General features: G+C 38.5%; 1 protein-coding gene across 1 annotated transcript; it reads left to right on the top strand.

The window, feature by feature from the left end:
- Positions 1-5,074: 5,074 nt before the first annotated feature.
- Positions 5,075-16,147, top strand: zbtb11 (zinc finger and BTB domain containing 11). The gene is made up of 10 exons (XM_079882542.1): positions 5,075-5,599; positions 6,542-6,759; positions 7,044-7,275; positions 9,002-10,017; positions 10,518-10,817; positions 10,908-11,304; positions 12,216-12,333; positions 12,452-12,610; positions 12,832-13,007; positions 15,011-16,147. Exons 1-10 carry the CDS (start codon positions 5,290-5,292, stop codon positions 15,526-15,528), a joined length of 3,444 nt encoding a protein of 1,147 aa, XP_079738668.1. The 5' UTR covers positions 5,075-5,289; the 3' UTR covers positions 15,529-16,147.
- The last annotated feature ends 665 nt before the right edge of the window (positions 16,148-16,812 follow it).

The following is a 16,812-nucleotide window of genomic DNA, read 5'->3' on the forward strand; positions in this document are numbered from 1 at the left end:
TCCCCACAGGAAAACAGAAACCAAATTATCATCTATTGTGCCTTGAATTAAAGGAATATTCCTAATTCAGTACAAGGTAAAGTCCATTTACAGCATTTGACTATACCGCAAAAAACCCATATTCCTCCTTTTCTTTAAAAAAAAAAAGAGAAAAATATGGGCTACAGTGAGGCACTTCTATGGAAGTGAACCATTTGTAAAGTTACAATTTTTTTTTTTTTGTATAGCCACAGGATGAAAACACAATTACAAGATTTTAGTGTTAAAAACTGCTTACTAACCCTGCCATGACAATGCTATAAACCCTAAAATAACTCAGTTTTAAAGGAACAATTATTTGTGGTAATCAATATTATGCCACAAATTCTGTCACTTCAGTTTAACTCAGAATATTACTTTACTGCAGTGTATACTTATTTTATAGGTGGATTTTTGGGTGTGATGTTTGAATGTACACATGCATTTTGCACTGATATTGTCTGCAAACTGATACTGATATTCAGTTATCAGTATGTTCTTGTATCCACACACTGTATTCAGCATTAGAAACCCCCTGATATCTTTAATGTTCTGAACACGAGAGCAAACACAGACACATATTCAAGCAAAATTTAAACTGCTACATACATTTATCTTTCTCCCTGAATCACATAATCCGTCCATACTGTCATCCTCTTCCACATTCAGCTTGTCTGCCTAACGAGAATACATACATGTCTTATAAGTAGGTTTTCTGATTACAGAGAGAGAAATCTAGGCAGATGCACTCGCTCTTTCACAGGTGACCCCTGATGGAAAACTATGTCTACTCAGTCAGACATAGTAATAGAAACAAGTGTGACAAATGTGATCTCTTTAGGAGATGTTTGCTGAGGTATTCTGCTTTTCTGATTTTTCTCCTGTAAAACCATGCACTAGTATTGAGTACATGAGTCACCTAGTTTCTTTGGTGTCTTTTTTATTTCTAGATCATTTTAGAAATATTGGAGACAAAGTTGATACTTAAAGGGTTAGTTCACCCATAAATGACATTTCTGTCATTATTTACTCACCCTCATGTCGTCCCAAACCTGTAAGACCTTCGTTCATCTTCGGAACACAAATGAAGATATTTTTGATGAAATCCGAGAGCTTTCTGTCCCTCCATTGACAGCAACGTTATTACCACTTTAAAGGCCCAGAAAGGTAGTAAAGACATTGTTAAAATAGTGACTAAAGTGGTTCAACCTTATTGTTATGAAGCGTCGAGAATACTTTTTGTGCACAAAAAAAACAAAACAAAAATAACAACTTTATTTAACTATTTCTTCTCTTCCGTGTCAGTCTCTGACTCCGTTCACGTGAGCACCACGACACGTGTGTAATGCTGACGCAGGAGCCGGCGTTCTGAAGAACCAGCACAAAAAGTATTCCCGTCGCTTCATAACAATAAGGTTGAACCACTGACTATTTGAACAATGTCTTCACTGCCTTTTTGCTGTCTATAGGGGGGTCAGAAAGCTCTTGGATTTCATCAAAAATATCGTAATTTGTGTCGCGATTATGAACGAAGGTCTTACAGGTTTGGGACGACATGAGGGTGAGTATAATTACAGAAATATCATTTTTGGGTGAACTAACCCTTTAAGTATCAACTTTGTCAACTAAAACTTAATCAACCGTCATGTCATTCCAAACCATGACTTTCTTACTTCAGTGGAAAACAAGAGAAGATATTTTGAAATAACATTGGACCCCATTGACTTTTATGGTATGGAAAACATTGTATGAGAAGAAGGTCATAAAGGTTGAGTGCATGTGGGTGAGTAAATGATGACAGAATTTTCACGTTTGTGCGAACTATCTCTTTAAATTAAATTTAATTCCATTCAATCTTAAAGAATAACTTGTAAATAACATTTTCCTCTAGGGTCCCTTTCTTTGTTTTCCTTTATTTCCCTTCTTCCACTACTTTGTCCTTCATCCAGTCATATTTCATTATTACAATGAAACTGCAACTCCAGAAACATAAAGTATATATTTCTTCCCATTTCTAAATCCATTGATTCATCCCCAGTGCAGTGTTAAAGCAGAGGAAACATAAAAGACTTAGACTGATCTCAGAAAACCAGTTCATTCCAGTGAAAGGAAGTGTTAGTCACATACCCGGTATTTATTGCAAGCCACCTCACTTGACAAACAAATAAAAAAAGCTGTGGCTTTGGATAATTTAAAGGTAAAGTGTGTAATTTCTGTGCAGCTAACATCACCTAAAGCAATTACAAACAGGTTTCTCCAAGTACTTCCCCTGCATGCTTGTTCTCTGCATATTAAGCTGGGATAGGAGAAAGCATTTTTTTTTTTATTAAGGTTTACACTTTTTTTTTTTTTTTACCATCTGAATCACTTTCCATTCCAAACCACAACTGGGTGTGAGAAAGACGGACAAAAATGTTCCCAGCTCTCAATTATTGCTAATTATTGTTAATTTGGGGCCAGAGTGACAAAGAAGCCTCACAGAGAAGAGAACACAGAGGATTTTCCACTACACCTAACTATTGTGATTTGGCCTTGTGTGTGTGTGTGTTTTCCACACATTTAAATATTTATTTATACACAAATCTCAGAATATGAGTAAATACATAATGAATTCCTGAATCCATATGGGGAAAGTGTGACATTGTGCGTTCACACTGACAGGTTCTGACACAAATGAGCCATTTCTGCTCTCTTCCTTTCTTTACCTCCCCTCTCTCATGTTTCAGAGTCAGTTCTGTTCTTTTTCTTCAGGCTTATCTCTGCTCTGTATCTGCACTTCAGGTTTGACTGTTTATATCAGTGCAGCGGTACTATAAATCCAGAGCAAAGAGGCTGGTCTGTTTCATAGACCTGTATATTACTGGAATGACCTTTCAAGGTCCATAAAATCAGAATTTAACCCTATTATTTTGGTATTATAACGGTAATAAAAATTAGAACATGCATCTTTAATAAGAGGCTGGTGGTGAAAGATTAGTCTTGTCACATTTTGCAGTGTCCATGTAATGTTTCGCAAAGCACAAAATGCACTATAAAAATAAATGTAATTGCGAAAGAGAGAGAGAGAATAAAATGAGAGAAATTTTCAATTATAACATACCTTGACTTAGATGGGCCTACATCAGTCGAATATGAATTTTTTTTAGCTGAGCATTCAACCACCACATCAAACTGTATTAATAACCTACTCACTTTGAGTAAATGTAGGTCTACTAACGTTACCCACTATCAATGCGTGTACAATATTACAACTATGCATACTATGTTTACTATTACTATTCATTGTTTGCATGAATGGTGGAAAATTATCTTTTCAAACTAGATCGAACTGTTTGAAAGAGAAACTGTTAGGCAGTTGCTTGTACCATAGCTAGGTGGTTGTTACGGTACTATGGATGGTTGCTAAAGTGTTTGCTAAGTAGCTGCTAGAATGTTGCTATGCAGGGTTTTCTTGGTGGATAGAGAGATACGTAATTATTGCAAATACATAAGAGCAATTGCTGACTGTGTGATTCATATGGATTAGTACGATCTCTTTATTAACTTTTTGAAGCATCAAGGTGGAAGTTGCGTAGTTGTCAATGGAGAGTCAGAAAGCTCTCCGAAGATGAACGAAATTCTTATGGGTTTGGAACGACTTGAGGGTGAGTAATTAATGACAGAATTTTCATTTTTGGGTAAACTATCCCTTTAAAGACTCAAGGACCGACATCTTACCATGCGCTGTAACAGCGCCCCCCTTCTGCAGACAACAGGAAAACAAGAGGGAAGAGCTGAGCTCATCTCTCTCTCTCTCTCTCTCTCTCTCTCTCTCTCTATTATTTTCATTATTTTCTAAAATTGACTGTTATACATGATTACTGACAAACAGCTTTCCATCTGTGATTGTGAGTATGCGCGTATGTGTACTTTAGCCGTTATGAAAGAGTGACTTCATCTCTCTCTCTCTCTCTCTCTCTCTCTCTCTCTCTCTCTCTCTCTCTCTCTCTCTCTCTCTCTCTCTCTATTATTTTCATTATTTTCTAAAATTGACTGTTATACATAATTACTGACAAACAGCTTTCCATCTGTGATTGTGAGTATGCGCGTATGTGTACTTTAGCCGTTATGAAAGAGTGACTTTATCAGTACGGCAGGTCAGAAGTGTGCAGGGGACTAAATGGGTCTTCTCAATGGAAGGAATGCATCAATGATAAGGATGAACTCGGCTGTGGACAAACTGATGCTGTGAACAACCCAAGCCTTCACAGAAGAGTATGTGATGAGTAATTTTGGTTGCCTGGCAACCCTCTACAGAGGTGCTGGCTTTTCATTTATCTCTGTCAGATGATGTTCCAGCAGAGCGAGAGAGAGAGAGAGAGAGAGAGAGAGAGAGAGAGAGAGAGAGAGAGAGAGAGAGAGAGAGAGAGAGAAAACACCCCATAACGAATGTCAGGGGGGGTTTAAAGCTTCGCTCTTTAATTAAATAAATGCAACCACCTGTACGATTATTACAGACCAGTAAGATTCAAATTTAGCCAGTGTGTATTTACATCAAAATGTAAATAGCCAACAGTCCACTACCTCATTTTACTCCTAGTACAAATAACATATTTTAGCCTACCTTTGATAAATATTTACCTTCTACACTTTTAAGTTTATCTTCAGTAGTTGTGCCGTCTGCATAAGGGGCTTAAATGACAGAGAGATAAAGAAAACAACAAATGTTAGTGAATATAAATTAATTCCTCATTTGGTTAGTCAAGAAATTATGTAGGTCAGCTCACATTGAATAACTGGTACGATATTGTTCATGATTACATCCAAATTATAGTGTTTCTTAAAGTATATCATATATTTCCTCCAAATATTTCTAATGCACTATGTTTAGAGTGCTAATAATTTAGTACGACACAATAAATGTCTACTTGTGACATTCGTATGTACAACGCAGAATGTTTGGTGAAATTATTTTCTGGTGAACAGCGCCATCTGCTGGTTTCGTGACTGTCCTACACGTGAAGTGCTCGGGTACTGCTTCCGCCATTACAAACGCAACATCCGGTTGTGCAGCAGCCATTTTGTCTGTTCAGGCAAGTCCACCCCACACGGTCAAGAACTGACGTTCCCCCTTGGAAAATATTTCAGAAATATCACAGCCGATACTTTTCTGTGTTATATATGGAAGTGGAAACGGGCTGAAAAAATACATTATTGAATTCTACGCTCGAGAATACCTCTCGTAGGCTGATGTGTCTTGTTTTTGTTGAGTGAGCGTCATTAATCGGGGTTATGTCGAGCGAGGAGAGTTATTTAGCTATCCAGCGCTACTTGACCGATGAACGGGAGCCTTACGCACCGGGCACGCACGGCAACACCAAGAGAAAGATCCGAAAAGCAGCTGCTTGTTACATAGTGCGCAATGGGATTCTTTATTACCAGAGGCGGCAGAAAGGTCTGGATGAATTCACGGAGCTGGAAGTGGTGCTGCAGGCCGAGAGGCGGAAGGAACTCATCACGGAGGCGCACATCACGTCCGGAGGGGAACACCTCAACCAGCAGCAGACATGGGAGATCATCTCCCAGAAATACTGGTGGAGAGGTACACACTAATCACAACTTTAATGACGGCAAAACTTTCCAGCTCTGTGATGCGGTGTGACAGCTGGTATCGCTGAAATGTTTCTCGTCAGTATGTCACAACAGGTGACAAGAAAGGAATATACAGCTGGATACAGTGGCTAGTGTGAAAACATGTATGTATGTATGTATATATATATATTCCAATTCAACCCAAGGTCCATGCACAGCCTGGTTAGGTGCAGGTAGATTGCAGGAACGAACATGAATGACAGTAATAAGAACACTCTTATTCTTATTCTTATTCACTCTTGTTCTTCTTATTGTCATATACATATATATATGCACCATGAAATCAAAATTGATAATTCTTTTTTTTTCTTTTTTTTAAATATTGCAGTATTTATTATAATGGATTAATTCGTGCACATGTTTTTTTTTTTTTTTTTTTTTTTTATTCATGTGTCCGCGTAATCATTATTAATTAACTTCTCCCACTTGCTATGACGTCTCTTCTTTGATGGCGTGTTTACTGGCGCGAGGGCGGGACAAACTGTCACTCGCATGACATCACAGCAATAGTAGGCTAAACCACAATGATCCAACAATCCAAACAGTTCCCAATAAACAAAATCAACTCCCACCCTACATATTGTTTTGTTTTTTCCGTCTCTTCTTAATTTTACTTTTGTCACTTTTTTATGTTGTTGTTGTAAAGAAGGTTGTATTTGTACATATGTTCTTGTTCAAGCAGCAGTTTCACTTGGATGTGCATCATAATAGGATCATAATCATTCCGTTTCATGCCAACTTTAAGAATCCCCATATATTTAATAGATATTAATAAGACAGTGAGATAGACAGATGCTTTATTAATCCCATGGCAAAAATAGATGTAATTTATTGATTTTTCTAGACAAAGTCTTTTATTATATGTAGCCTAAACCTAGTCTTCTTAACACAGGTGTACTGAAGCAAGTGAAGGATTGCATCAAAGAGTGCAGTCACTGCCAAAACAAGCAGGAGAAGGGGAGAGGCAATGCTGAAGATGCCACAAAACAAGCTGTCCGACAAGTTAGACGAAAGACCTCTGCCTGTGCCAGCGAGGAAGAGGATGATGAGGCAAATGATGATTTGGATGAGGAACAGTCCAGTTCAGTTGATAAACACGAACTGGTGTTTGTAAGTACAGAATGCCATTTGTGTCACTGAATACAAAATTTACCCCCTGAAATTTAGAATTGAATTGAAAATATTCCATGTGCAATAGTTTATTTACCGGTATATCAAAAGACAGAACATAGAAATCAATGTCAAATATATATATAACTATATTATTATTTTATTCTTCAATTTAAACCTTATATTAATACAACTATTATATATTTATATTGTATATTATTTATAAATATATTTAATATTTTGTAGATAAGTTGATGGATATATTCTTTCATTCATGGTTATAGGTGGACAGTAAGGGAGTTGTCAAGCAGTTCTTACCAAAGCATGGGCAGACCATGCTGGACAGGTTGAACCAGCAGCGACAGAGAAATGAGTTTTGTGATATCACCCTGATCATTGAGGGCGAGGAACATCGGGCACATAAAGCTGTACTGGCCTCCTGCAGTGATTATTTCTACGAGCTCTTTGTGGAAAAGGGTGCTGTGACCAGTCATGAAGCTGTCGTTGACCTCTCTGGTGAGAAGAATGCAGGATGCTTTTGATTGAAATGATGAAACATGAACTATTTATTGAGGAATTATGTTTAAGAAGTATTTAAATATAATCTCTGTTCCAAACCCTAGTGGGCGGTGTCACAGTCCTATTTCCATAGACAGCATCCAAACCAAAATGTGACCTCAAAACGGACTGATCTGAAATACTATTTATGAGCAGTAACTCCTTTAGCACTTTTCTTTTAAAATTATTTTAATATACATAAATATATTGCACATACAAATATTGGGTGAGACGGTGTACTACTGTTCATTTGAACACTTTTTATTATTTATGTGATTTTAGTTTATAAAATACTAATACTCTTTAGTAATTTCTAAAATATGTTTTTTTTTAGCTCCATCCACCATCTTGGCATAAACTTATTACTGAGCAAATTGCAATGCATTCAGGAGCTCCCATGTCTTAACCTGTCTAGTTTACTGTCATAACAAATAAATTATTTGACTGAACTGTTAAACAAATACAGTCATATGCATTCATATAATTTAAATAAGTTATTTTAATACCTAATTTTTTATTCCATAATTCCATAAGCCTCACAGATTATAGCAAATCCAGCTGTTAAATCCTCTGTTGAATCCAGATGAAATACTACTTACTTTTTTATTATTTATTCATTATTTTTAACCATTTATTTATTTGTGAAAAATACTGTTATGTTGATTATAGAATTAAGAAGTTGCTGTCTAAAGTAAAAATCTGTTTATTTTACAGTTTTTTTTATCAAGTTCAAGTTTTTTTCTGTATAGATAGATTTTTATTTTTTTCTAAATTTAGAAAATATTATGTAAAATTAAATGCATTTCATTGCAGCATGTGTAATTTACTATACTTACATTAAATAGTATGATATATATATCAGCTTTATCATCCATCACCCACCTTGCTCTCTAAGATATTGTCATCGGCCATCAATAAATCTATATCAGTCAACCACTAATGTCTAAAATGTTGCCTAGATAGGCAGCTTCCGAGCTAGTTTGTAATTTGTGTAAGAACATTAACCAGTTAAGGGTAGGTCTACAGTACACAATGGAACTTTTGGCCCTCTAGCGGTTAAAAAACAAAACTGCATGCATTTTTGTGGAAGAACATTGTTTTGTGCTTGTGCAAAGTGTGACAAAGTGTGACTTCGAGAGCTACAAATGGCAATTTATCTGTTTAATGAATACCTTACTCACCTGTTGAGGAATAAAAACGCCATCTCTGCATCGCTTTTATAACATTTCAAATCACTCAGTTCTCAACATCTTTGAAAAGCCAAGCCAATGTTGATTCTCACTGTATAGCGATCTCTGTCATGTTCTCTTTTTGCCAGCACTCTACTCTGTTCGAAATTGTTTTTGTTTTTTTTAAACAGGGGTTTAGTGTGCTCATGTCATCCTTTTTTGCTCATTGTGACAACTAACCTATGCCACTCCTACACCATACATGCGTCTCTATTACATACAACTTTTCTCTATTTACGGATATGACGAAACACACACAGGCAGGTGACGCATGTATGCAATTTTCCACAAAACCATCCCGAGTTGGTAAAATATAAAACACTTATAATAGGCTTACCATAGTGAATCAGGGTAAAAGTTACATAGTGTATCTTTAATTTGTTGATGTGTTATTTATATGCATATTATATGTATTCAAATCGTAATCGTTTCTTTTGTGTTGTTTTACCTTCCAGGCTTCAGCAAGGCCAGTTTTCTGCCCTTACTGGATTTTGCCTACACCTCCAATCTGACCTTTAACTTTTGTGTGATGGCAGAGGTAGCCACACTGGCACGGCACTTACTGATGGCTGAAGTGCTTCAGATCTGTGAATCTGTGCATAAGAAAGTAGAAGAACAGAAGCTGATGGTCTATCAGAGAGGAGACATCCACACTGTGGTGGCCAGCCCGCCTGCGCCCCCTCAGCCAATCACACCCACCACTTCCGAAACTTATGTGGTAACTATGCAGAGTGATGACACACCTGAAGCAGGACAGTCTCTGGCTGTAATCGCAAGTGAAATCGGGACGGCTGAATCGCTGGCCTTGCTTGCTGGTGCGACCATCGATGGCGAAACAATGACTGTAGTTACTCATAGTGGACAGGCTGGCTCAGCTGAGTCTCTCGCTATGGTGGCTCACAGTGGCCAGGCAGAGGAGGGTGAGACCATGACTTTGGTCACTCACTCTGGGCAAGCGGGTTCAGGTGAGTCCCTGGCTGTAGTACAGGCTTGTTGGTCTGTAGAGGAGCCACTGGTTGGTGACACTCCTGTAGCAGAGTGTATTCAAACGGGAGCCTATCTCATTAGTGTGGATCCTGGCAAAATGGACGCTTCTGAGATTGTGCATTTAGCTGCGGCAGCGCCACCTGCTGTGCAGGATGAGCCCCAAGCTTCTGAGCCCACACGCCAACCTGAGCCGGCAGCAGCACCACCACAGCCAGCCCCTGCACCGGTCAGGAGGAGGCCAGGAAGACCCCCTAAAGTGAAGCAGCCTGAACCACCACCACCTCTTCCTTCAGAGGAGGAGCCCACGGAGATGGAGGGGGTTGAGGATGGATCCGGTGCAGATGAAGAGAGAAAAGAAGAGGAATGCAAAGATCCCAACAAGAGATACCTCAGAAAACGATCCGTGAAAGAAGGAGGGTACATTCGTCTTCATATGGGACTTGAGACCGAGGAGGAAGAGAGAAGCAGCTCACCCCCTGCAAAGGTAGGCACTCGACATGTGATTCATCTGTAAATGTGACGACGACCATGTCCCAGATGATGCCCTTTTGGACTTGGCACATTTGTAAGGTCCACAAGACCCGCAGGGTGGCCCATCTGTCATGCTGTGGCTCAAAAGTGTGCCTACTATGTGGCCTTGATGCACCCTTTTGTGAAGCATGTATTGGTTTCTTGATATCATAATGTTCTAAAATGTTCATACAAGTGAAATGTTAGTACTTTTTACACCCCATTACATTTACACCACAAATTTAAACCTTACTTAAAAATGGTATAACTATTTTATAAAATCAGCATGAATACATTTAAAATGTGCAGCCAAAATGTTGGCACATGCATTAAACTAGATTTAAAAAAAAATCATAGACACTATTATTTGTCATTGACAGCCAATATGCTGTTATTGTTCAATGAGCCAACGATTGGATACACAAAAAAAAAAATCAGCCTGATTGTCCTCATAGAATCTTACTGTGTCCTCAGACACCTCCGAGATTTGCCAGGAGAGGTCGACCGGTTCAGTCTGTGAAGAACAATCCTGATGAGATTTCAGAGTCAAACATAGAGGCTGTTCCTGATGCCGTAGCACCTTTAGCAGAGGAACTGGAGCCTGTTGTCGACCAGCTAGAGACACTGGAGGAGGAGGGCGCACTGCAGGGAGACCCAGGAGAAGTTGTGGAAGGTGAACATGCGTGTAATGAGTGTGGCATGGTGTTCCAGAGGCGGTACGCCCTCATCATGCACGCTCTGAAACATGAGAAGGCTCGCAGCTTCAAGTGCAGTGTATGTATCCTTGGGCTAAATAAAAAGTACTTCTTGCCTGATCTTTATGCATTTTGGTTATTTTTCCTGACCTTTCTTTTGTCCTCACAGATTTGTAATAAGGAATTCCAGTACGCAGCCTCACTCCGTGCACATTTGGCCCGTCACAAGCATCAGAAGACCCAGAGAGCCAGCATGACACGGGCCATGGCCACAGAAGATTCTCAGGGGCCCGAAGATCAGGCGAGGTACCGCACCAAACGGGAGTTTGTGTGCGACATCTGTGGCAAGACTCTGCCCAAGCTGTACTCCCTGCGCATTCACATGCTGAACCATACAGGGGTGAGGCCGCACACCTGCAAGGTTTGCGGGAAAAGCTTTGCCACCAAGCACAGCCTGAAGATGCACCGGGCGCTGCACGACTCTCTTAAGAGATTTCAGTGCACTGTCTGTGAAAAGTCTTTTGTCACCAAAAGAAGCCTAGAGGAGCATACAAGCATTCACACAGGTACACACACACATTTTGCTTGTGCCAGGCCAAGACGAATACTTAAATATGCAGGCATTTAAACTGGTATTATGTGATTAGTATTAACTATAGGAGTTATGATAAAAAAATGAAAGCATTTGAATTATAAAAGAATTTTCCGATGTAATTATTGATAACCTCCTGTTTTACAGAAATAGTGTTTAAAGAATTATGTTTTAGTGGGAAAAAAATTGGTAATTTGGACTAATGTCATAGTTTCGATTGGAATACATCACACCCAGTCTGGCCATAACATATGGTCTAGCCACATAAGTTAAAATATCACATCCGAAGCTCAAATCGCATCCGAAAATTCTGCTTACACATATGATCTGAACACCACACATCCTGTACTACTCTCCATTGGATATGTATGACTTTTGGACTGTCATTTGTCAGAGATTATGAAAGGATGGTTTAAGGTCTATTAGGTATATTCCATAAAATATTTTTGTAAAATGTTTTCTTATATTAAAATATGTTTTTAAAAATATTTTTTATAAAAGTCTAACAATCTAGATTCCAGCATAAACACTTTCATTTGCTCCAATTATTGGTCAGCATGGTTTTGAAAGTATGAATCGAACTAGTGGATTCAGTAGTCAACATTTGAAATGTATCACAAAATGTAATCAAAGTTGTCCTAAGACAAGAACGGGTGTTGTTCAAAATTCATGTATAACTCTGATGAAAGCTTTTGATCCACTTCTAATTTTGACTACTGTACTTGAATTAGACCTAATTTTGACCCAAATTTTAAATGATTAGTAAAAGGTAACAATTGAGTCGAATTGTTGTCTAAGCAAATATTTACGCTTTTAGTATTAATGTTGTCATTAACAATATGATAGTGCTAAATGAGCAGTTCATAATAGCAGTTTGTTTGACAGGTGAATCAAAGTACTTATGCACAACCTGTGGAGCATCTTTTCACCGTGCATCCGGACTGAGCAAACACCTCAAGAAACATCAACCCAAACCTGATGTCCGCTCATTCCACTGTACTCAGTGAGTGCCTTATCCCTCGATGCATGCACACGACTGCTTTCTGTGAACCCCCCGATTAAACTTTTATTCACGTATCTTCCCACATAATGGTTTGACACCTTTTGTTCCTTTATTATAGCTGTGATAAGAGTTTCTTTGAAGCGAAAGACCTGCAGCAGCACATGAATAAGCACTTAGGCCTAAAGCCCTTCCAGTGTCAGGTCTGTGGGAAATGTTACAGCTGGAAGAAAGACTGGTACTCGCACGTCAAATCGCACACTGTTGCAGAGCCCTTCAGGTGAGGATGAAAAAGTGTATTTTTTGTTTGTTTGTTTGTGCTTATTGAAGAAAACGATTAAAAAATTGCTTAAAAAAATATCTAATGATCTAGTTTCTACACTGCAAAAGGGCCTGTTATGGAAATTATATTTCTCTATTATATGATATCTGAACTCGGTGGCTCAAGCACTTGTTAGACGTAGATGGTGAACTATATTGTGTGTTTTGACCTTTTGCCAGGTGTAATGTGTGTGGGAAGGAGTTCTTTGAGAAGGCCCTGTTCAGACGGCATGTCAAGAAAGCCACTCATGGAAAGAAGGGCAGAGTGAAGCAGAACTTGGAGAGAGAGTGTGAACACTGTGGGAGGAAGTTCACACAGCTCAGAGAGTACCGCCGCCACATGAATAATCACCAGGGTTAGTGGAGAATCATACATAAACACATGTAGAATGATAATAAATCATTTATATGCAGATTCAGGAACTGTTTCACCCTAAACAAAACAAACAAAAATGTAAAAAGGAAAATGTAGTTAACCTTTTTACTGCATATAAGCTGCACGGCACAACACTTCGTTGTTTTTCTTAGTTCCCCACAAATATACCATTTCATTTCTCCACTATTAGTAATACTAATATGTTACACACAGTCACACACACATGCATACTTATATATTTGTGTGTGCGCATGCAATAGCTACTTCAGGAAGATAAAAAAAGGATTCTGCTTTAAAAACAAAAATGTATTTTTGTCAACAAAAAAAACAATTTAATACTTTTTCCCCCGATTTCACAGATGAGGCTTAAGCCTATAGTCCCAGACTAAACTGCATGTTTTAACTGAAAGCAACTTGCGCTGACATATCTTGAAATCAGTGCCATTGTTTTATCTCAAGATGCACACACCAGTAATGTTTTCTTCTAAGGCACGTTTATAAAAGCTACTAAAGGCCCGGTTTCACAGACAGGGCTTAGACTAAGCCAGGATTAGACCATAGATCAATTAGGACATTTAAGTAATTTTTATAAACATGCTTAGAAAAAAAACATTACCGATGTGCATCTTAAAACTAAAAAGGCACTGATATATTTTTAAGATCAGTCAGTGCAAGTTTATTTCAGTGGAAACAGCTCAGACTTACATTTTAGTCTAGGACTAGTCTTAAGCCCTGTCTGTGAAACCAGGGGTAAATGTCCTAAGGCCTAATCCTGGCTTAATCTAAGCCTTGTCTGTGAAACCAGGAGCCTATACCATGAAGCCGATTTAGGTGATAGGCAGGTATGTTTCAATTTAGCTTGTGCCAACCCTAGGTTTTAGGCACCATGAAAGTGGCTCAGCTTTTAGCGGTGTTCATCACCATAGTAACTTGCGCTCCACGGACAAAATCAAATGGCATTTAAACTTGTCTGACAATTTTTGATAAATAAAAGTGTTGTAAAAAAAACAAAACACTTGCACTCCACGCTAACCTGTTCCGGGGCGGGTTATGTTCTGGGTTAGAGATCTCAAACCTAAACGGGACCAATCAGCTGTGAGCAAAGTGACACACCTCTGACGAAATAAAGTCACTCCCCCAATTTCTCTTGCTCCAAATTAAAGGTCGCGACATAATAAAAGATTTTTAAATACAAAATTGTCTGGCTTTTAGCGATTATTATTCATTATAATTATTTTATATGAATTCTATATTATTTATATAATTATTACAACCCTAATCCATTACACAAGTAATTTTAGTTTAACAGTTATTATTAAACATGTATGAACATGAACATATACCGATAATATGTAATATTAATAAGTTATAATTAATTATTAGCAACTATATAAACTAACTTTACCACTTTCACTTGCACTGATATAGCAAGACATTTTCTTGTTTTGTAAATGCATTTATGAACTTCATATTCTTCAATCTTGTAGTCTTTGGCAGATGAGAGAAAATCTTGCTGACTCTCTCGTGAGAATTAAATCGCAGTTTCTCTGTTTCAAGGCATGTGATTGGCTGTTCGCTACTGATGTCACATTTTCATGTGCACACCATGAACTCAGGATCGAAGCCTGAGTTGACAGAGAAAGTGTCATGGTACCAACAAATCCTGATTGAACTGGTTTGGTTTTGTCAACTTGAAACGAATCCTGTAACCCTGAGTTTGTTCAACTACCATCATGGTATAGGCCCGGGCCAATATTTGCTTTGAAAAGATTTCTCTAATCTGCACATCTGCAATGTGGCTGTAGGTGGTGCTGCATGTCATTCTTGTTGATAAGTACAGCCTAATAGACATCCTACACATTTTCATGCTTGTATTTGGCAGTTTTACAGGCAACTGACATTTTGATTTAGGTGTCAGCCACTTGCAATGCATATAAATAGCTGAGTATAACAGATGTCATGCTGGTCTTTTTTTTTTTCCAGGAGTGAAGCCCTTTGAGTGTCTGACCTGTGGCGTTGCATGGGCCGATGCTCGTTCGCTGAAGCGCCATGTTCGCACTCACACGGGCGAGCGCCCTTACGTTTGCCCGTTGTGCCAGGAGGCCCACATAGACGCCAGAACGCTGCGGAAGCACATAACCAAGTTCCACGGAGATCAGTTGCCCGGCAAGATCATGCTGGAGAAGGACACTCTGCAGTTCCACAACCAGGGCACGCAGGTGGAGCACGCCGTCAGCATCCTCAGCTCTGAGCTGCCCCCTGAACTCCAGCCTCCACAGCCTCCCGCCACAGAGGAGATAGAGACCGTGCTCATCACCGAAGAAACCGTGGAGGCCGTGCAGGCTGTGAGTGACGGCTCCGTGGCCACGTTGTCCGATCAGAGTATAATGCAGGTGGTGAACTACGTCCTGGCACAGCAAGCTTCAGTCAAGGTGGAAGATGCACCAGAGATCATCCAGACCATGGAAGTGGAGGTGGCCCATGTGGCAGAGGTGGAATGAGACACAAGTTCTCAGATCTGTCGACTGCATCGTAGTGACTTGGCAGTAAAAGTAATATGAATAAGGGCAGGCTTATTCTTTTTTGTTGTCATATGCACCCTGTGTGATAATGTAAAAAGTGCTCATTTATTTTTGATGTAAAATGTAAATTAAAATAAGCTTAAAAGACTCTTGCTGACATCACCCTTCTTACATCTGTGTGTGTGTGTGTGTGTGTGTGTGTGTGTGAATCAGTGCATGATGTGTATGTGTGAATATGCTTGATTTACATTATATGTAAGCTTCTGTATAATACACGTGTACATAAACGGAATAATTTGCATTGTAATAGTCATAATCAAGCATACAACAAGCAGATAGATCCCAATATAAATGTTTGACTTTTTTTTTGGAACTAGGTTACATTTTTCTCATTATTAAGGCTGTTTTGTTTTTCTTTCTTTTTGATAATTTGTAAAGAATATATATAAGCTCTAACAGTCTTAGCAAAAGGGCCATTGGCTCTTGTCTGTGGTATAATGCGGTGCCTCTCGGTCTCAGCTGAGTACTATGTATAGCAGCAGAAATGACAACCAAATAAAAAACTCCCTGTCTGCAGGGATTCACCATGTGCTCTATATCTTTTCTCTTTTTTCACTTTTTTTCTCTGTCTTGAAGTGAAAATGAAAATGTGTGAAGTCCATATGCACCACTACCAGCGTCCCAAGATTTGTGAGATCTGCCCTTGTAAAAATGTACTATTATTAGAATTGTTAGAATATTGGTGTATGCTTCATAGAATGAGAATGAGATTAAATATAGGCCTATTGGTATGTTAGTCATAGTTTCTGAATGTGTTCTGGTAACCACTTTTCTTAACATGCAACATTGCATTAGAAGCTATAGTAATATTGCTTTAGCCAGGAGCTATTCAAATCTTTGTTACTCTTAATCTATTACAACTAACACAGTTGAGTGCTGGAAGATGATGATGATGATGTATGAGATGATGTAAACAAATTTGTGTCAAGTTAAGTCATTTATATAATCCTGTATTCATAATTTTAAATACAAAACAACCTAATTCATTCTTTTTACATCTAAAAATATACCTTTCTTTTTATAAAAATACACAACTTTTTATGTGGTAGGAGGTTGTGGTTGGTTACTACAATTGGTTCACCAATGCCACAATTAAATGGTGACTTATATGGTTATAATTAGGCTTAGTTATTTGAATTTCTTTTTAAGTCTGTGACTGACAACCCAGTGCAAAACCCAAGAGTAAATTCCCAAGAGTATTCT

This window comes from Squalius cephalus, assembly GCF_949319135.1.
Source record: "Squalius cephalus genome assembly, chromosome: 10".
NCBI classification, from domain to species: domain Eukaryota; kingdom Metazoa; phylum Chordata; class Actinopteri; order Cypriniformes; family Leuciscidae; genus Squalius; species Squalius cephalus.

Excerpts from the sequence above, each read along its gene's own strand:
- zbtb11 (XM_079882542.1), top strand. The coding sequence starts at position 5,290 with ATGTCGAGCGAGGAGAGTTATTTAGCTATCCAGCGCTACTTGACCGAT. Across the intron at positions 10,018-10,517 it reads GCAGCTCACCCCCTGCAAAG|ACACCTCCGAGATTTGCCAG; the intron begins GTAGGCACTCGA and ends CTGTGTCCTCAG. Across the intron at positions 11,305-12,215 it reads GCATACAAGCATTCACACAG|GTGAATCAAAGTACTTATGC; the intron begins GTACACACACAC and ends TTTGTTTGACAG.